General features: G+C 48.9%; 1 protein-coding gene across 4 annotated transcripts in view; it reads left to right on the top strand.

The window, feature by feature from the left end:
* LSAMP (limbic system associated membrane protein) overlaps window positions 1–21,008 on the top strand; it is a 1,018,802-nt gene that overhangs the window by 837,950 nt on the left and 159,844 nt on the right. For all 4 annotated transcript variants that reach the window (XM_075436886.1, XM_075436903.1, XM_075436896.1 and 1 more), the window contains one exon: window positions 13,717–13,949. In XM_075436886.1, coding sequence (XP_075293001.1) covers window positions 13,717–13,949 — 233 coding nt within the window. The remainder of the gene's footprint in view (window positions 1–13,716; window positions 13,950–21,008) is intronic.

The raw sequence follows: 21,008 nt of genomic DNA, 5'->3' as shown, positions 1-21,008 counted from the left end.
AAATAGGAATCCAGCTTCAGACCCGCCATGGCCCACGTGAGCAGCCTTAGAGCCAGCCGTGTCAGAAACTAGACTACCGGTTAGGAAGCTGTGCGTGGGGAGAGGTTTCGTTTCACAGCAGGCTCTTGCGAGAAGAGGCAGGGCTGTCAGTGGATCCAGATAAGATCCCTGAGTAAACGCTTCCAGTAGGATTAAGCAACATTGTCTTTGCTAAGAAATGAAAAGGATTTATGTTCCATGTTGCCGCCAGTTTGCGCGGCTGGTCTTGCCGATGCCGGATGACTGCCGGTCAGAAGGTGCAGAAGCAGTCAGAGCAGCCTCCGTGGTTGCGCCTTCAGTGCCATTGGTAGCTGGGCTGGAGTTGGGGCTCCAGAGCATGGAGCCAAGTGACCCAAGCTGGTTGCCTTCAAACCGTGGGGAGGAGGAGCTTGTGCTTCAGCCTCTCCTTTCTGCTCTGGTTGCATGTCCCTGGGCAGATGCCAATTAGAGACTGAAAAGTGTGGTCTCTCAGAGTAGTGCTAAGGTAGGCGTGCCCTGAGGTGGCACTTGGGTTTGTGAAGGCTGTTTTGCAGCCACCAGTGTCCCCCTCTCGCTGTCCCCCACCCAACCAATACGAGCCAAACAAAGTTTCATATGAAAGAGGTCAGGTTTCATTTCCGGCTGTAAAACTGTTTCATTGTATGACTTCACACAATCAATTTCTTTCCTTCTCCAGTGTCTCGGTGTGTGTAAAACAGGTATTGTAATACTTCTCCTCCACAAAGCACAAGAGCTCCAGTTCCACAGTGCTCAGTCCCTTTGACAATAATACTGCTTGATGTTCAGCATGTGCTGAGTTGCCTTGCAAGACCAAGTCTTTTAAGGGTCTCAGAGGAATGACATTGTAACGTATTATTATGATTAGCAGGATGGCAAGGAGATCTAGCTGTGGGAATTATTCCTGACTCCCTTTCTCAATGAGTCGGACCTTTCTCCCATTCTCTTTCCGAACATGAGGTTTTAAGCCAGCTCCTGGCTTTCATGCCAACAGCAGAAACTCTGTCAAACATATCTTGACATTTCTTTTTTTCCACTCTTCTCCCTCTTCTCTGCTTTTTATTTATTTATAAACATGTCCTCCTCTGCAAGGCATATTGTGCTTGTGGGGATAAAGGTAAGCTCAGATCAATGCTCTTGGGAGTTCTCCCCCCCCAGCAGCTTCTCTGCTCTACCTTCCCTGCAAATCTTTTTCAGATGTCTCCTTTCACAAGGCCTGATGGTGGACGAAAGTGGGGCATTAGGGAGAGGCAAAATTCAGCAAAGCTGCAAAGAAAGTAAAGAAAGTGGAGTTGAGCATTGCCTAGCTGTTACAGCTTTGCTGTTGTTGCCACTGAAAGGATCTCTTCAACACACAAGATAAATACAGCATGCGAGTCTGAAGTTTGCAGCACTTTGTTCTGTGATTGTAAAACGCCTGTGGGACAGATTTTCAGAAGTATGTCATTTTAGGCAGCAAGAGCGGTGGCCGTATTGGTAAAGGAGGTCAGTGTGCCAAAACCTTTTTTGAAAATTTCGTTCTTGTGTGTTACTCTGGGAGCTGGTAGGCCCAAAAGCGGTTTGTAAAATCTGACCTTAATTTCAGTGCTAAGCACTTTGGAAAGTCAGGCTTTGCTTTTGGGAATATGCATTTGGGATATTCACGTATGCCAATGGTTTTTGGAAATAAGAACACTTTTGGTCTTTGTATCAGTAGCTTTTAACCTGTCCATTGACGCTTTCTGAAGGTCCAGCTTATGAAAACAAAACCATACCTGTGCTAATTTAACTCCAGTACCTTATATAGAGACCTTCAGTCTTGCTGAGAAATATTTCGTTGTATGTGACAGGAAAATAACTAAAAAACATTGTTTTGTCTGAAAGAAACTTGCAAGAAGAGTTATCTTCTCCTGATCTATTGCTGAACTCCACCAGGTAGGTGATAAGAGTGATAAGACCAGGTCATTGTAGTTTCTTCTCCCTGCAGCCACTGTGAAGCTGTTCCCCACACAGCTTAGACATCCTCTGGTCCTTAGCCCAACTTTGTTTTAAACATCTGAAACAACAGGGGCCTCCTTGCTTTCCTTGGGAGACACTTCACGAGACTAGCACTTAGAAATGACAGAAAGTTTTTCCTCAAGTTTGAACAGACTTATTTCTCATCTTTTTCTGACCCGTTACTCCTTTCTAGACCCCTATGCATCTTGCTAAATAATTCCTCTCTTGCCTCAGTGCTTTCAGCTTTCAAAGAGGTATAGCTTGTCAACATGTCCCTTTTAAGTCTTCTCTTAGTCAAGTTATACATATTTAATGTTTTTAAGCTTCCCTTAGATGCTGATCCCTTTCCAGCCCTTGATGGATTTTGTTGTTGCTTGCCTCTGAATTCCCTCCAATTTCCCCATATCATTCTGGTAACAAGGTGCATGGGATTGACTGCACTAGTCCAGGTGTGTTCAGTATTTGGTGGCAGTTGTTTTTGGGTGGAATTAAAAAGAGAAGCAGCAGAGTCTCTCAAAGGGAATCTGCTTCGTGGTCTCCTCTCTGAGAGCATTATTTCACGATGATATTTCGGGACTGGCTTTAGATATGCAAATGAGAGCGTGTGTCTTCCTCAGAAGCTGTTCTCTGCTTTCAAGTGGGAGGGAGATGGAAAGGGGGAGAGGGGTTAAGCTCCTCAAAGGCTTTGTCTACATTAGGCTTTTTTCTTCATATTTCCCGCTGTTGCTTGCACGGGTGCAGCTCGATCCACAGTGGCACTGATGACAGCTCTGGCACAGGCAGGGAAGCTAACGTGTTTCACTACACATCCTCTCCGCAATCTCTACAAGCCCTGACTCCACCAGTGATGCTGCAGCAGCGGGAGCTGGAGAGGGAAAAGGTCAGCTGTAAATAATAACTAGAGTGTTTGCACATCAAGGAGGTGTCCCTCGTTGAAATGCAGCAGCTGGGAGTGAGCAGGCAGGATGGGCCCCCGCTTTCTCATTCATCCCGAAGTGCCACCCTTCACAGTCAGCTGCGGGCGGCCCCGGGGCAGCACTTGCAAGGGGGGATGCTAACTTGATTGAGCCACCTCTGATACTCTCATGAGAAAAGAAGGGAAAGTTAAGTCTTATTTTCCCTAATATTGTTCCCATTCCTGCTCTGACCTGCCTCTCCAAAGAGTTTCAAGACTGATTTCTCCTCGGTGCGGGTCCTTCTCTCCCACCCCCCTCCAAGAGAAGGGCTCATGCTTCAGGTACAATATTCCCTTTTCCCTTTTGGAGCAAGAGCAGTATGAGATGAAATGGACATTAGGGTCCACACAATAGAAAGTGCATTCCTGTGCCTCAGGTAAAGAAAGGAAGGAATATTTCATATAGTACAAAACACAGGAGACACCTGCCAGTTTCACGTAATGCTCAAACCTGATATCCTTTCACAGTCTTGTACCAATTAATGGTTAACCAACAAAATTCTCGGCCAGAAAGTATCACCAAGTTGAGGATGTTAATGAGTTTAAAAAAAGAAAAAGGGGGCAGAGGGCTGAGAAATGCCTGGGGACACGAAAGGCAGAGTACAAACTTACAAGGTGGAATGCAAGCTGTCATTCAGACAGGAGGCCAACTTACATTTGCTTGGGGCTACATTAATAGGCTTTTATGGCTGGGAAGAATCATGAAATTATTATGTAGACAGTGATTTACATTGTCCTTTTAGGAGGTGTTCCACCTTTCTTTGAAGCGTGTGTCACTAATCATGGGAGGGTCGTCAGTGGGCCATGTAGCCCAGTGCTCAGACCTCGTGATACCCGTTCGCTGCTGCTGCTGCTGTGGTTCCGATTTCCTTCCCCAAGCGTTCAGCTGTGGAAAAGTGGGCCCTCAGTTCCTCCCGCCCCCATGGAGAGGTGCTGCATCTGCAGGTCTGTGGGTCCCTGCCAATACCTTGGTGGCTGCCCCAGCAGGTGTTGAGGCTGGTGGCCAACACCAGTCCCTGACAAGCCTTTGGCCCTAATCCGATTATCTGTTTGCCTGTATTTTCCCGTATCAGAAACCTTCCTGGTGGCAGTGCATGGCTTTGGCCACCTGGCACCCAGCTCTTCCCATCCCGCTGAAGGCTGCTGCTGGTCCTGTGGGCATGCTCCTCCCTTGCGGCAGCCCTGAGACCAGATGCTGATGCCGTTGCGTGGCTGTGTGGGACGGCACGCGTGGAGCCTTGCCTGTTGTGGGCACGGCGTCAATCACAAGGGCTCTTCTGCGGGCTCACACGTGCCTCTCCGTGTGCAGCTGAGAGGGAGGGTCAAAGAATCTCGTTCTCACCTCTCCTTCATACAAAATACGTGAAGTGATGCCCCAGAGCTTCAGTTTTGATGATTTCTATCTTAATTTTTGTAGCCTCCTTCCCTGAGCAAACCACTGGAATGCACAAGGTGGAAAGTGCTATTTGCATTGCTGTGACTCTCTACAGCTGTGAGGGGTTGATTTGCAAATCTCCCCCTTGCTCTGTGACAGCTTCTGGTGATACCTCCTGCATTTTTAGCTTGTGACTGAGGTGGGAGGGAGGGACCCAAGACCACACAAAATGCTGTGAAGCTCCCTCTAGAATCACTCTCCCATTCCCTCTTGTGTTCACACTGTCCCGCTTCTCCACTTGCTTTCTCCAGACCTGCCCTGTCTCCATTTCTCTCTCTGTTTCCCCCTTTCAGACTTGCCCTGTGCCTTACTAATCTGTGGCATTATCTCATTCTCCCGTAGCTGTGCCGGCTGCCTTGATGTTTCTCGCCAGCTTTTGCCTCTCCCCCGCTTCTTTCTCTCCCCCCCTGGCCGCCCCATGCTGTAGCATTGCCTTTCTCCATCTGCCCGATTGTCTCCCGGCTTTTTATCTGGGTGCTGGAACTCCAGGTGCTGTCATTTCTCCGCGACAGCACAGAACGTTTCAGATTGCCTCTGCGGCTGGATAATTACCAGATACAGAGTCACGTGGACTTCCCAGCCAAACCCTCCCTCCCCTCCTGTCAGAGGAGGAGATCGCATCTCTGCAACTCACTTCTATTTTTTTTTTATTTTTGAGAAGAAATCCAAGGGAAAAGTTTGGAAATAGCTTTTCTGGAGTTACCTAGTGGTGACCACATAAAAGTTACCTACAATGCACTGGGTGTTCAGGTAGAAGAAATGATGATTTCCAGTACTGAAGTCTGTGAAGGAAAATAAAGTGGATTATAGTCTGTATGGGCACCTTATTATTGCTTCCATTCCTATTCTTGGTGTATCTCTCAACCAGGAAAAAATTCATCATGATGCAGAGACTCATCAGTAGCTGTTCGGTTTCTGGTCCAGTTACAAATTTGGCATAAAAGCCAATATCCAGATAACACAAGTGACTAATTACTGTTGTCTTTCAGTGAACTTCACTCCTTGAATGACCACAGATATTTTTAAAATGTCAGCCCATGTCTTAGTGATGGCAAAAGCACAGGGTCCTCAGTGTAAGTACAGTGCAGCCAAAAGGCAAATCATCTGGCAGTGTTCCCCATTGCCCTTCTGCACCATCTCTGCTGTTCCCTGGTTTCCCGTCTTGACGGCGCAGGAGCCCTGTGATGCCACGGGAAGCTGCAGACAGCAGAGCGAGGCATACGCTAAGGCCGTGTGATGAGTAGCTGATTAGCATTGCCTAATCGTGCTGGATCAAGATCAGAGCCAGGTTTCTGGCTGGACCAGAAAGGGACACTGACAAGTCCTCAGCTAACCCGAAAGGGAAAGAGGGAGCTCAGGGTGTGTTTTCTCAGCAGTCTCATCCTCCTGACTGATCTCGGTGCAAGACCTTGATGCAAGCTGTCAGAGCATTTGGCATTTCTGCAAACATCAACCGCAGCGCAGCTCAGCCCCTCTGCACACATGGGGAGGAAGGGTCCTCTGGCAGGAACCCTGCAACTGGAGGCTGTCGCTCCAGATATGCACCTCAGAGTGGGCAAAGAGCCATTTAAGGGTTTCCTGACTGCACTGTAAAGAAGTGGAAGGTTTTTCCTAGATCTGGTGGGATGTAGGAAGACCTGGCACTGTGGTGGTAGGCCTCGGCCTGAGGATTTTTCTGTATTTTTAGCTTTTAAACTGTGCTGGGATGTGGCTGGGATGGAGTTAATTTTCTTCATAACAGCTCATATTGATATTATTAAGAAGGAACCTCTGCTTGAATGGATGTGGACTGAAGTTTTTTATGCAGGTATACTGATCCCCAGAAGATGGGAAGAACAATAAATCATACCAATACAAGTTCTCTTATTCTGATATAGTTACATCCATCCTGGGAGAGTACTGGCATAACAATTACTAGAATTTTGGGCTTGATTTCTGTTTTTTTTCCTCTGCAAACAGAAACCTATACTCTTAAACAGTCATTTTAACAGAAAGAAAACCCATATGAGACCGCTGTGTGTCTGCTAGTGAGAGTCCATGCAGCTAGCTGTCTTTTCAGGCTGGCGTATTTTTGGCGAATTCCCTTGGGTTTCATTTTCCACGCGCATCACATGGACCGAGAGACAAGGATGCTCACAGCACATGAGCAGTTCTGCACTGATAGTCATATTTACTGGTTGCAATTCTTTTTGCTTTCATTAGAAAGAGTTGATGGGCGAGAGAGTGAGATAGGAACGTTTCTGTACAAGGCACTGGGGAGTCCTCATCTAGAAAGCTGGGTACGAATTCTGGTCACGAAAGAGGAATTCAGACTGGAGCAGGTGCTGAGAAGGGCTGCTGGGATGTTTAGGGCAATGGAGAGTCTATCATACAAGAAGAAACTAGGAGAGTTTGGCTTGTTGAGCCCAGCAAAATGAAGGCTGAGAGGGAATATGATTGCTCTCTGTGAACACGCTGGAAGATAAGCACCCAGGAGAGAGAAGAGCTATTTAAGCTAAAGGATGGTGTTGGCGTGAGAGGGAATGGATACAAACCAGCCATGAATAAATCTAGACTTAGAATTAGAAAAAAAGTTTCTAATCAGCAGAGCAGAAAGACTTTGAACAGCCTGCCGTATGAAGCAGGGGGAGGGCACCCCCGGCCAAACACATTAGTCTTAAGTAGGAATGAAGGACGTCTCTGAAAAAGATGGTAAGGTACAGCTGGCCGTGCCGGCGGAGGCTGGGGCTCCCTGACCTGGGAAGCCCGTCCTAGCCTCACGCTCCCAAAGTGGCAATTTACTGAAGAGGCTGAGCAGAAGTGCAGGCATCTTAGCCCTTCGCCGCCCCGATGGGGGAATGCCCCCAAATTGTCACCTGAGTGCTGAGATACCCAGGGAGCTGCAGACAGGTGTAACAACCAAGGTCACAGCATCAATTGGCTGAAGCAAAGCATGGGCTGAACAGATGTGGCTGTTTCCCCCTCCTGCCAGTTTTCTAGCACAGGACTGGCGTTAAGCAGTAGTTTTCTAAATCCCTCCGAGGGCCTGTGTTATCACGCTGGCTGCGGTGGCTCAGGAGCTATTTATGCCACATTTTGGGAATCCATCCTGCTTTGGCACAGCACTTGCTCTCAAACAGTGACCCTGCTGTGGGTCTTGGTGCATCAGGAGAGGAGCAGCAGCTGGACCAGGCTGGGGAAAGAGAGGAGCAGTGGCAGCGGGGAGAAGGAGTTTGAGCAACGCCTCAGGCCCATGTGTATTCACATTTGGTAAAGTGGGGCTTTTGGTGCTTGGCTAAAAGAAGGTTTCAGATGCTTGGTTGATGCAGTCTCTCACTGCCATCCATGGAGGGGCCCCTTGCCTTCGCAGAGATGTAGATATGTTCAGCTCTAGCTGTCTTCTGTAGCATCTCCTGCTGAGGAGAGCCTGATCTGGAGCAATGGGAATCACCCAGGGCCAACAGCTCCTACGCTGCTCCTCTGGACTGTGTGCTCCTACGGGCTCTGCCAGTGTTCTCCTCTCATGGGGACTGTACACCGGGGAAGGGAGCTGGCTGCTGCAGCAGCAGCACTGCGTGGCTCTTGAAATGCTGGCAGGGTCTGGCACTGCAGTGGACTCTTCCCCTGAGCACCCTGACTGGGAGGGTCTGGGCTGGCATCCCACGGGCTGTGCTTAGCCCTCGCTGCCCGCATCCCTGCCGGGGCGTAACGAAGGGGCTGGGCTCTCCCTGCTCCCCCAGTTGACCATCACCGAGTTCCAGTCCTTGCTTGCTACGCAGGCAGGGCTGAAAAGCACGAGAAGACAAGACAAAACAGCGCTAGCGTGGTCTGCTCTTGAGCTTTCCTCACAAGGCTGCAAGCAGTATTGTTTTTAACCACCACATTAGCTTTCCAGGATCATACTTTGAAACACAACGGAGAATTTGTCTTGCATGTTCAGAGCTGGCAGCTGGGAGCTGACGTTGCTTTGTGCGGAGCAAGCCGCGTTTGATCCTGCTCTCTTCTCCCTCTTGCCATTTTGCTGCTGGGGGTAGAGGGCAGCGGGGGGAAGTTGTCAGCTGGATCCTGCGAGTGTGTGTGAAGTGGCAAGATTAGAGCAGGCTCATCACAGAGCCGAGGGGAAGGCAGGAGATCTGCTCCAGGGCGGGCTGTGACATCCTCTGGCAGAAGAGGGTCGTGTTCCTCGGCGGGTGCAATGGGGTGGGTTCCAGGTGCTTGACTGCATGTGCAGCAGGCCGCCAAGCTTTGAACTGCTGCACAGAGACTGTCTTACAGAAGAAATGATCAAAGGGTTAACGGAGAAAAGGTGATTAAAGAGAAGTGTGGGAATTATGACACAGAGCTGTTGCCACAGTGTGCTTTGGAGAAAGAGGGCAGAAGGTGCAGTCTGAAACCACACTGTTTATTATTTTTCCCTAAAACGAGGTAAGAGCTGTGGCTTGCTGGCAAGGCAACACGCCCTATTTCATTTCAACCTAGCAGCTCACCTCTTCTCACCAGTGGGGCTCTGGCAGAGAACTGAGGAATTGGATCTGCTGTAAAAGAATTTATTTATTTGGAATTACAGCAACAATAAAAAAAATCCCAAACAATTATCCCGGGTTCATGGCGACCCAATACATCAATGATAATGCTGTAAAATCCCCGCTGTGTTAATCAGTTAAACAGCGGCTTCACCGGGTCCTACAAGGACTCCTTCCTGCCTCTCTGTCACTGTAGGCTCTAAATATCATCCACCCCTTCCAAATACCATTGAATTTACCCCGAACAGACCCCCCTGAAAGCAGTAAAATACCCCACTCCATCTCTGTAGACCAGGGCCGTAGCTGCTGAGCTGCTTTCTCTGAGGCAGAAGAGGATGCGCTGTGGTGAACACTCAGGTCTCATGCATCCTCCTCCTCCTCACCCCATGCAGCCCTCACCGTGGCAAGGGTGCATCCATCCCAGAGAGCCCATGTGAGGGCTTTCTGACCGAGTGCTGCCTCAGCAGCGTGCCCGTCTGTTCGCTGGAGGGAAGGGAGGGCGAGAGCCGCCGGAGCGACAGGCACAACATCAACTGCGACGAGCGAGCGTTACAGCAGCGTGCTGGGGAGTCAATGCTCCGCGCGCGGTGTCTCGGCGGGAGGAGGTGCAGGCGTCGCTGGGGTTAGGAGCCCAGCACCAGGCAGAGCGGGTGGTGAGACCTCCAGCCCTGGTGTTCGCCAGAGGAGGGGGTGCAGATGCCGAGCCCCCCTCTCCTTTTCTTAGCTTGCTTTCCCACCTATCAATAGGAAGAAGCCCAAATGCTTTCAAGGAGGGAGAAAAAAAGACATCTCACCTCCCCAGATGGGGTTTACCTCGGAGCCTGCGAAGGCAGGTTTGCAGGAGCGCTGCTTTGGCCCAGCAGTGCTACGTGTTCAGCTGGGAGGGGTGGGAGGAGAGGGAACAAGCAGCAGGGCCGGCTTCGGGCTCCTGCCCTCCCCGTGCCTGCGTGCTGCAATCCCGGGGCTGGGAATGGCAGTGGGCAGCCCTCCCTCCCGTTCGAGGTGATGGTTCCCGCTGAAGGTCCCAAAGCATTCTCCTGTGGCGAAAGCGTCACCCCTTCCCCTCATCCCTGCGGCACAGCCCAGCACCATCGCTGCGTTTCGTGTGGGGAAGCCGAGGCTGGGGGAGGCGCGTGAGGATGGCCCACATTCCTTTCTCCGCATCTGGCTTCTGTCCGTCCTCTCCTGGCTGGTTGTTACGTGGTGGTTGGCCACTGTGTGAGAACTGGAAACTCGTCTGTAGCAGCTAGAAATGGTGCCGTCGCTAAAGAACTTAAAGGTGCCGAACTTCGCTGTGTTTGTTTACAAGAGGGCAAGGGGGGGGCTAAAGGGGCATGGCAGCAAGACTGTTTGTCCTTCTGCATCTGCGGTTCGGATTGGTGCTAAGACCAATAGCTCCTGAGTCCCTGCAGTGATCGTGCAAGGCATGGCCGTCGCCACTAGCTGGTCTGCTCGTTAGCCGCATCAGCAGATGTCAAGAAATTAAACCTGAAACCGTAAGGAAAAGCAAAATTGATAGACCGCAAATCGTTTATTAGCATTCACGGATGCTGATGGTAATGCTTTCAATAAGTCTAATGAAAAGCGTTTGACTGTCTCTGTGAACTTGATTATTGATTATTAGTGAACGATAAGAGTCATTTGATATCTTGCTGATGCCATGCTCCCATTGCATTGCAGTTAAAATGTCAGTTAACGTGCCATTTAATATTCTATTAGTATTGAATTAGCACTTATTACACTGTGAAAATCATCACCATAAATCCTTATTAAAGTATGATCCATACAGCTGGGTGGCATCTCTGGCAGACTAAGAGGGTGCGTGTGTGCAGACGGACATACTGAGATGCATCATCCACGCGGATGCATGCTCGGAGTGCACCAGGACTCTGAAATTCCACGTTTGTACATTGATTTTCCCTGACAGTTTGAGAGGAACAGGTAAGCTGGAGAGAGCAGCTCAGGTCCATTTCACTCACTCTTCCCATTTTACTCCTTTCCCTCTCCTTCTCTCTCCTCCTTTGCTTCCACAGTCCTAGGGCTGACCTTGGGTGTGTAGGACAGGTCATCAGATACAGCAGAGAGGATGGAGGGACCTTGGGTGAGTGTCCCCTCGGGAGCGAGAGGACGAGGCTTTGCTCTGACCGTACCGCTGAGCTGTTACTGACCCGAGGGATGTGGCAGGGGTGTCTTCGCTACCCCAGGCAGAGGGGTGTAAGGACCGGGTGCGGGGCAGAGCCCCGGGGTGCCGCACTGCACCATGTGTTGCCACTGTATAGCTCCGGAAAGGGCTTGGTGGGGCTGGAGCAGTGCGCTGGATCTGCTGGTGCCCAGCGGCACTGGTAGGGGTCTTCAGATGTAACTAAGAAACTTCAGCTCCCACTGACTTTGCACAAGGGTGTGTAGTGATAGGACAAGGGGCAATGGCTGTAAACTAAAAGAGGACAGATTTAGATTAGACATTAGGAAGAAATTCTTCACCATGAGGGTGGTGAAACACTGGCACAGGTTGCCCAGAGAAGCTGTGGATGCACCCTCCCTGGCAGTGTTCAAGGCCAGGTTGGATGGAGCTCTGAGCAACCTGGTCTAGTGGAAGATGTCCCTGCTCACGGGAGGGGGTTGGAACTAGATGATCTTTAAGGTCCCTTCCAACCCTTACCATTCTATGATTCTATGACTGTGTGATTCTGTGACTTCAGCTTCAGTGGTTAATCTGCTTAGCCTCTCACCACCATCGCCCTCGGGATATTCACAAATCAAAAATGTGCAGAGAGGGGCTTTGAACACCTTTGAAAAAGACCTCACCCCCGATTCTCCGGCTCTGGAGACAGTGTGGGTGTCCCCAGAGGGCCACTGCTCCCAGCCCTGGGGCACAGTGCCCTCCCCAGTTCCTTGCTTCCAGCTCACATCACTGGTGATTGTGGCCTGGGGTGGCCAACTAAACTGGGGCACTGCCATGTCGCTATGGTGCTGGTTTCTGCACGTCAGTGGCTGCTCATGGACCCCCCCTGCCCCTTTATTTTTTACAAAGAGCAGCTTTTTTTAAAAAAAAAAAAAGTGTAGATCCCAGCTGAGAGCTCATCTCGGGTCAAGTGCCTGGCTGGCCGGGAGGGAAGGCTCTGGCCTGAGGGGTGAACCCTTGCTCCCCTCCCTTGGCTGGACGGTGGCAGTGCTGGCTGGGCTCTGCTGGGCTGCTTTCTAAAGCAAATGTTTGTCAGATCAGACGGAGCTGCTTCCAGCTTGGCCAGCAGCATGGCGTGCCTCCCATCGACGCCCATGCAGCCTGGCTTTCCTCCTGCCCACAAGTAACCCCAGCACAACTCAGGGAGCATCCATGGGCGTGCCGAAAGGGAGGGGGTGAGAGGCAGGGTCACGTCGCAAGTGACGGCAGCTGCAGCACAGCATGAATGAAACGCATTCAAAGAAAGGAACTTGGAAAATGTTTGACCCGTGCTAAGAGGCTGTATGAAAGCCTACTGTCAAATATTTGTCTTATCTTGAAGTGATAATCTTTATCCTCTCTCTTTGCTCTCTCAAACACAACACATGTATGAATAGCGGTGGGGAGAGGTGCTGGGTAATTTGGATGCCGGAAGGCTGTGGGCAGAGCTCTGAGGGTTGAAGGAGCAACAGCTCTGGAGGCTGGGCTTCCCTGTTTATCTGCAGAGCAAACATGGGGCGAGTTACTGCAGGGCAAACCCTCTCAGTCTGCCTGAGCCTGGTCCTGCTGGGTATGGCTGCCAGGGTGGGAAAGGAGTTATGTCCCCATGTCTTCTTCAGCCCCAGACCTCTCAAATGAGACACAGCTGAGAGCGAGCAGGACGTGCCTCCTCGTTGGCACCTCCTCGTCTGCTCTGTGCAAACCAGTTTCTGGAGGTGGGAAGTGGTACAGAGCAGGTGCCTTGGTCAAAGTGCATGTCTTCAAACAAGCACCTTCACCGCTCTCTGTCAAGGAGCAAAATGCTTGCCATGCAGTTGCAACAGGGTCAGTCTGTCCTCTGCCTTGCAACGGCTGGCAATCAGGACATGTGGCAGTCGCTGGTCCTGTTGCCCCTAGCCATCATTCCTCCTCTCCTGTTTCACCTGGGGTGTTCACACGACGTGCTGCATGTGTCACGGGGATGGCAGTGACACCCCCGCAACCTCTCCTTTTCGGCCTGAAACCTGCTCTTGCCCACACAAGCGGGCAGATGTGCATTGGCAAGGTGGGGTGTGTGTTAGGGGGCTGGTGTTTGGGGAGTGAATGTCTTTCCGCAAAGCCATTTTTTGTCAAGGGGATGGAGAAGGGAGATACACTATAGCTCCCTCCCCTTGTGCTGCTGAAACTGGGGGATGGAGCAGCTGTGCCCTGAGTTGACAAAGCTGGAGCCCTGAACCTTTGCCCTCCGGGCTGGCAGGGGGCTGGGAACATAACTCTCTTGTATACTCAGCTTTTGAAGGTGAGGGAGAAGCATGGGAAGAACTCCTTCTGACCTTTCCCGTTAGCAGAGTTAGAAGGGGTTTGGTGACTAGGGTCTCTTGTGGCCTTCCATATTCATTTGGTGCAGTTGTGGGCCACAGACAAAAGGAAGAGAGAACAGGAGGCATGGCCACACCAAATCCCATAGTTTCTAGAATCAAAGGGTTCCTGAAACTCTTCAAAAATCCTTGTCAAATACATGGCCATAGGGCGGCAATGGTGAGGAGATACTGTGGCTCACTGGCAAGGCAGGAGTGTGCTATGGAGTTTCTAAACAAGGTAGTAAAGGGAAGGGACGAAATGGAGATGGTGGAGAGCTTTGTTAATCTCTCACCTTTCTTATCCTCTGCAGGTGTTATGTAGAAGACAGAAGCTCCAAGGTGGCCTGGTTAAACCGTTCTGGCATCATTTTTGCTGGGGAGGACAAGTGGTCCCTGGACCCTCGAGTAGAGCTGGAGAAGAGAAACCCCCTGGAATACAGCCTGCGGATCCAGAAAGTGGATGTCTATGATGAGGGGTCCTATACGTGTTCAGTGCAGACACAGCATCACCCCAAGACTTCCCAGGTTTACTTGATCGTGCAAGGTAAGCGACATCCCTAAGAAGAGAGGAAAGATCTGTGTTTTTCTTAGAGAAACCCCAGGGTCAGCAGCCTGTGGACCTTGCAGTGGCAGCCGGGGGTGAGCAATCCCTTTAGTTTACAACAGGAGCCAGCAGGACTGTCCTCTTCCACCGCAGAGCGGCATGGCTTTACTCTGCTGTCATTCTGTCCTTTCAAAAGCAGTGACAGAGCACGGGACACCAGTGATGCCAAGACTTATTCTAGTATAACGCAAACCTGGCTCCTGGCTCTGGTTGTTCTGGCGCTGAGAGGAAAGCATTTGTTTATAATGACACTTGTCAGAACACCGTGCTTGCCTCATCTCTTCCCAGGCAGCCCTCTGGTTTCTTCGCCTCCTCCTTCCTCAGATTTCTTTTCTTTTTTCTTGTGTCAACAAGCTACTGTGCTGTGGTTTTTGGCCTTCCATTGTCAACTCTTTGCAAGGCTGAGGAATTAATTTTCCTGGGTGCTTTTCTGCGCTGGGTCCTTGGTTCGCACAGTGCGCTGTCACTAGGCATGTGTGAAACCTGGTACCTGAGGTAGCTGCCGCGTACCTTCTGTTGCCCTCTCCTTTTTTAGCTGCCCTCCTTCTGTGTGTGTTATAGGGAACTGGAAACTTGGCGATCTGAACCAGCATTGTCCTATCCGTCTGCCTGTTTTCATGGTATAACAGAGAGTAAACACATTAAGGAGTTCACCAGTTACTGTTAAGGACATTAGGGAGTTTTCTTGCTCCATCCTGTCCAGACCAGAATACCAAACGAGTGAGTTTACTCAGTTTTGTTTTGTTTTGCTTTTAATCTTCACACCATTCTGTCTATCTGCCTATTTATCTAAAATATTTATGGAGCAGCTTAGATGGATAGGTATGTAGGACTGTGTTCGATACGTATTACAGATATGTTCAGCTTCCACATTGTTATTCAGGCCGGGGTTTGTTATTTCTCCCGATTTGTCTAGTAACCCAAAAGGCTGCAGATTTTATTTCCCACAGCGAGTGTTTGAATCGCTCTGGATATAAATGCGTGCATGAAGGGACTGTTCCTCTTGCTGGTATTACTTGGAAAGCTGGGGGCTAACGACCATGCCGAGTGTTTACCCGCAAGGTGAAGTGCGGACGCGTGGTCAGAGGTGATGCTTTACCTGTGAGTGTGGTGAGACAGAAGCCTACTCGTTTGTCTTCTTGTGCAAAATCCTCTCGCAGCAGCGTGAAGCGCGGCAGGCGCCAGCGCACAGAGCAGCTCTCCCGGCTTGTCTGGGGCTTTGCCGGTGCGCGCGGCGCGAAATGCACCCGGGAGCCCTGGAGGTGAACCCTGCCTCGCTGCTCGCTATAGCGGTGCATGGCTAACCAGCTGTAGGTGGTTTATGGCTGGTAAAATCTGGCAGCATACAACTTCCATTAACCTGTCAAGATAAATATAGGTACAAATTAATTTTAGAGCCACACACATGTATTATTAATTTTATTTGTGCCTATTAGATATGGGCCTAAGCAGCAAAACTGAGTTCTCTAGCTTAGTTTTCACCTAAATGTGTGGATGTCCAGCTCTGAACTACTGCCACCTTTCTGAGGATGAGAAAATTTAGGTTTTGGCACACCTAAAGTCTGGGTGCCTGTAAACAAGGTATCTGTGGATAATCTTTGTTTAACACCTGCCACAGGTTTAGCAAAAGACACATTGTGATATTATGCTTACTTTTAAAGCCTCAGGTCATGTAATCCTGTAATTAGGTGAAACTCATAGCTTTGATTTTTCTAAAACTAAATTTCATGTGGTAAAAAAAACCTAAGCAAACTATAAATACAAAATCCTTTACAATTTGGAAGAGTTAGACTCATAATTTTAAATCATGTTTTTATTAGTTTAAAACTAATAAATAATTAATTTAAAATAATCTTAACTAATAAAACTAATTCATTAAAAAATAGTACTTGTTACAAAATATCCTTTCCCTCTCCAAGTATCATTTTCTCATATTGATTATTATTATTCTCAGATTCGCAAGTTGTCTACCTGAAAAATGGTCTTGCCGCTAGTACAAATGAAAGGAGTTTGGATACCGAGTCATGCTAAGCTTTTTAGTTATATTTGTTTAATGTAGTTTATTTACTTCTTCTGTGTTTGTGTTCATAAATTTAAAAACAATGGCTATGTGAAGCTCTGGACATCCCCAGCATAAAAATAAACAAATAAAAGAAAATACAGATTCTGACAAGTTAAATAAGAGGGCGGTCAACTGATCTGCATGGCAAACTGGCAGGAGGATTTCTGGAATGATGGTCAGTGATTCCCTTCGAACAAGCCCAGGGAAACTGAAACAAGCCAGGGGCAGAGACTCCTCACTGGCTTTGCACACACTGGTGATGCCTGGATGTGTTGGTGAAAGATCCCTCAGTGTCAGCTGCTCATGCCCTGGAAGCAACGGGCTGCCTTAGGGCTGTGCCCAGGCTTCCCATTCTGCTCAGTTAGCCCTGTCACAGGTTTTTGTGCTCCCCACTGCACTGTATACCAAAGTCGGGTCCTTAATCTCCCCCAATTCAACTCCCTCATCTGTATAGCCGCTGGGAAAACCCGGCCCCTGTCACCCCTAGAAACAAATGGGACAGCTGTATCAGAGACTAACAGGTAGGCAGATGCTGGAGTGGTGCTGGAGCCCTTATATTTGTACGGAAGACCACTTCCATGTCCACAGTGCCAGCTGAAATAGATGAGCTCTGGTGTATCCTAAGGATTCACTGCATTTCGATCCCTGCAGGCTAATGGAGTTGCATTCTAGGAGCACGTCCTTTCCTCCCTTGAGAAAACCAGCTTTCCCTGGGGTGAGCTCTGCTGGGTGAACTCTGCTGGCCAGAGCTGCAGGAGTGTATACAGAAGACGGACATCATCTCTCTAATATGTGTGCCCATGTCCTTTTCCAAGGGAAGAGCCAATTCTGTCTTGTCAGCCAGCACCAGTCTGTGCAGACAGCCTACTTGGTCTGCTCCTTTCGTTTCTGACTTTAACGTATATGTCCACTAATGGGGTCGGTCTCAGATGGGGCACATTGCAGAGGTCTAAAGGAGGGGTAATGAAATGACACTTAACAAAAAAAATCACAACTTAATAGACAGCTAGAAGTAGAAAAAGTCCTGGTATAAGTCCATCCTCCTTTTCAAACTCAAAGCCAACTCTGCTGGTAGAAGTAGGCATTCACTGCTGAAAGATGCTTTTTGTAGCTGTGGCTGTCTCTTCTGTCTTTCTGACCCAGGAGCCCAGCACTGCTTGCAGGGTGGGTTGAACTGGAGGCAGCTGTCTCTGCCCAGCTGAGCTGCTACCAGATGCTGGTACTGTGCTCTCTGCACTGGGGTTAATGGACGAAGAGACTGCTCTGAACCATCACCTCACTCAAAGCATTGCATGCTGCCTCGGTTGGGGTGTAATGGCTGTTAGCAACTCTTTCCGTTTACTACCCCAGATATTTCTGTTGGGGTCTGATCGGAGGAGCAAAGAGCTGGAAGGACCCACCAGAGGTGGTCTGGTCCTTCCCAATGCAGTGAGACAAGAGCAGCTACACATAGCCGGTGCATGGCCGTTATTTCATTCTACTTACACGTGGAAAGCTTTTATTAACATATGATCCAAACTGATTTTTCTGCCAATTATTTCTGGTCCTTCCAAGACCCGTGGTGGTAATTTCTCCTCCTCTTCCTCAAAACTACCTTTTATTTGCCAGAAGCTTGTTAACCCCTGTGTCTCAGACTCTCTAGTCCAGCTTAACAGGCTCCCTACTTCTTGCAGGTCGTATTTTCCAACACTTATTTGTATTTCACTACTGTCTGATTTGTCTACATGTTTCCTTAAGTGTACTGTCCAAAACCAAAGCAAGAGTTCCAGTTTAGGACACAGTCGTGCAGATAAAAGTACCAGCCATGTTTTGCATATCATGTTTCACTTTCCTAATGCTAGAAAGAGATTTACCTTCTTTCTAAGAATGCCTCGTTGTGTTCGCTTAGTTAGTCCCTCTGCTGCTCTCTAACCCCCTGTTACTGGTCTGCAGCACAGTCTTCAGCTCATTCCCCACTTCTGTATTTAAGCATTAATTGGTTTTTCACCCCTTCTGGAGCATAGCGCTTTGTGCTTGCTATTGTTGGATGCCATCTGCTTGGTTTCTCCATGGAGACCGCTTCTTCAGTTTACTTATGATCCTGGTATCCAAAACACTTGCAACTGCCCTCAACTTGGTGTCATTGACAAAAGTCAGGTGCCTTCTTTCTGTTCCATCATGAAGGTGTTAATTAAAGTATTGAAGAGATCAGGGCACAACAGCAGACTGTGGTAGCAACCCACTAAGACCTCCATCCCCAGCAGATAGTGATTCATTGATTGCAGCTCTTTGAAGCGTCCTGGTGGTGATTTAACATCCACCATATTCTCTTAGCTTGTTCAAGAGTCTCAAGCCTTCTGAAATCAAGACACATCACATCATCACGTGTACTGCTCCCACATTATCTGCTATGCCAGATGTCCTACCAAAAAAGGGAATGAGGCTGGAGTGACATGATATGTGCTTGCCAAAAGTACATTGTTTATTTTCTCCCTTATTGTATTATTGTCCTCTAGGTGTTTATAAATGAGATGTTTAATCGTTCATTCCAGTATGTTGACTAACTTGTTCAAGGAGAATGAGTCGTAATGGTGACACGGTGGCTGCCCCTTTCCCAGCATTACTTTGGGGTTTTGTTTTTTCAGGGCTATATCCTCAAGCCCTTTGCAGGTGTTAAATATCAGTGAAGAAATCGCTGTGGTCCTTACTTGTCTCATCAGGGTCACCGACACAAAGGCACAGAGGTCTTAGCAGGCACGGGATTTAAAAATTTCTGCAATAAAGACTTAGGCCTGCCCAAGTCAGGCTAAAGCAATAACTCTTTCAACTAGGAGCAAGCAGGTGGTTGCTGGGTTTGCTGTCCAGAGTCTTTACAGCAAGGCATCATTGTGCATGGAGATGTTTGGGAGCTTTTCAGTGGTTTTGGCTTTGATTAAAATTTAATCAGGGAAGTTTTGCAGGTCTGATGTGCTTTTTCTGGTCAAAATTGGGAAAAGGAAAAGGTATAGCATTGCCACAGCCTATCTAAAAGCTAGAGCGTTCAGCTGAGGTATGGAGAACTCATGTCTGCGTTTTTGCTCAGAGCCTGGGGCTCCTGCAGGCTCACTAACATCTCTTGCAATTCCCAGTTCTTGGCTGTCAAAGGACGTGGGCTCCTCCTTCTTTTAATGTTTATTTCATGAAAAAAAAATCAAAAGGGCTTTGTCATTTTGGCAAAACAGAAACAAATTTGGAAACATCAGCAGCAAATTTTCACAAAGAGGAATTCTTGTTTACTGCCCAGCCTTACTCACAAAGTCAAATGTATAGCTGCTAAAGGCCAAATCCTACAGTTTTCTTTTAAACTGATAGGCATTAGTGTGTGAAAAGAACCACAGGGTGTAGCCTTTCTCCATTATGCATTGCCTTTGTAGAGCTCCTTGCTTGCAAAGATTCAGACTGACCGTTCATTGTTTCAAAAGATTCAGACTGACTATTCGTTTTTTCAAAGCAGTATAAAGATGTATTTGTTGTTGCTGGGATTGAACCATGGAAAATTTATTATTAACTCTGTGTGGCAGACAAGCTGTGCCCCCTCTCAGTCCACTCCCCTGAAATTAAAGTACTTTGTGCGGGTGGCTGGCAAAGCACTGTGGAGCGAAACCCTTTACCAGGAGAGGCAGCTGAGGCCAGCCAGGCTTCACCCATGTAGCACTGCTGTGCCCGCCAGCCCCTCGGAAGGAACCAGCTCGAGGGCTGAGGAGGGAGGGTGTTGTCCACCATCCGCTCAGTCCTTGCCCTCATGGCTGAGGACACTGGCAGGAGAGATCATGCTTTAGACTTTGGGACTGTCAGAAGGGTTTCTGCGCAGAACTGGAGCAAGGGACACCGGTGTGTTTTATAGGAGCCTGAGCTCAGATACCAGGTGGAGGTAGCTTTTGCTGGTCACCAGCCTCAGACCTGAGCGAATGAGCTGAATGTAGATGTTTCCACTGGAGTGGGTCACTTTGGACTCCATTTGTTCCTAGTGAGGAGAACCAGGCTCTTCTCAGACACAGTCCAGCTCATCCTAAATTAGCCATCCAAAATTCATCAGACGAATTGACCAGTGGAAATGTCAGCTTCCCTCCACTGGCTGTAGAGGGCAGTCCGGGGTGAGCAGTCGGAGTGGTGGCATGCATCCTTTTAGTCTTTCCAGACCCCTTTCTGTCATTCTCCCTGGAGTTTATTCCCTGCCAGAATAGGGGGTTGGTGGCTGTCAGTGCTTGCGACGGGTCGCGGGGTGACCAGAGCCAGGCTGATTTTCAGCTCAGCAGAGCTGTGATTGGAGCCCATCATCCACTGGCATGTCTGGCCTTCCCGCTCCTTTGACCAGTGCTGGAAGCAGAGTGATTGGGAGAGAGCTGAAGCTATTTTTGCTTTGCTAGCCAGACAGTAAGGATGCTGGAGTCAGATGCTGTTCTTCGAGATATGTTTGCTTTCCCGCTTTGTGGGCGCGGAGCCCAGAATTCAGAGAGATCTTTCTGAGCACTAGCACTGTAGTGTTTTCAATTCCAGGGAGCCTGCAGTAGGTAAGAACGAGCACAGACCACTTTATCTTTTTCAGGACATAGCCCCAGTGGGAAAATGACAGCGAATTTGGCATGCTGTTGCAAAGAATAATGAGATAACATGGGAGTATGAATTTTCTGGGAGGAAGAAGAAAGATCATTTTACTGGGAGCGGTAGGGGAGAAGAAGAAAAGATTGGAGGGAGGAGATAAATTCAGATTACTACAGGGACTGGGAGAGACAGGACCAGTGTGCTCAGAAGGAAGTGACAGCGGATCTGTTTGATGGAGAAAATAAGCTGAGAGAGCATGGAATCATCTTGGGGAACTGAAGCACGGTAGATCTTGCTGCCCCCCTTCCTCTGTTACTGTGGGCCATAATTTTCTACTAGCAAAATAATTCCAGAATCTCAGGCACACAGTAGTATTG

This window comes from Opisthocomus hoazin, chromosome 1 (genome assembly GCF_030867145.1).
Source record: "Opisthocomus hoazin isolate bOpiHoa1 chromosome 1, bOpiHoa1.hap1, whole genome shotgun sequence".
NCBI lineage: Eukaryota > Metazoa > Chordata > Aves > Opisthocomiformes > Opisthocomidae > Opisthocomus > Opisthocomus hoazin.
The sequence above is the reverse complement of the archived record's forward strand: the minus strand, read 5'-3'. Positions and strand labels throughout refer to the sequence as shown.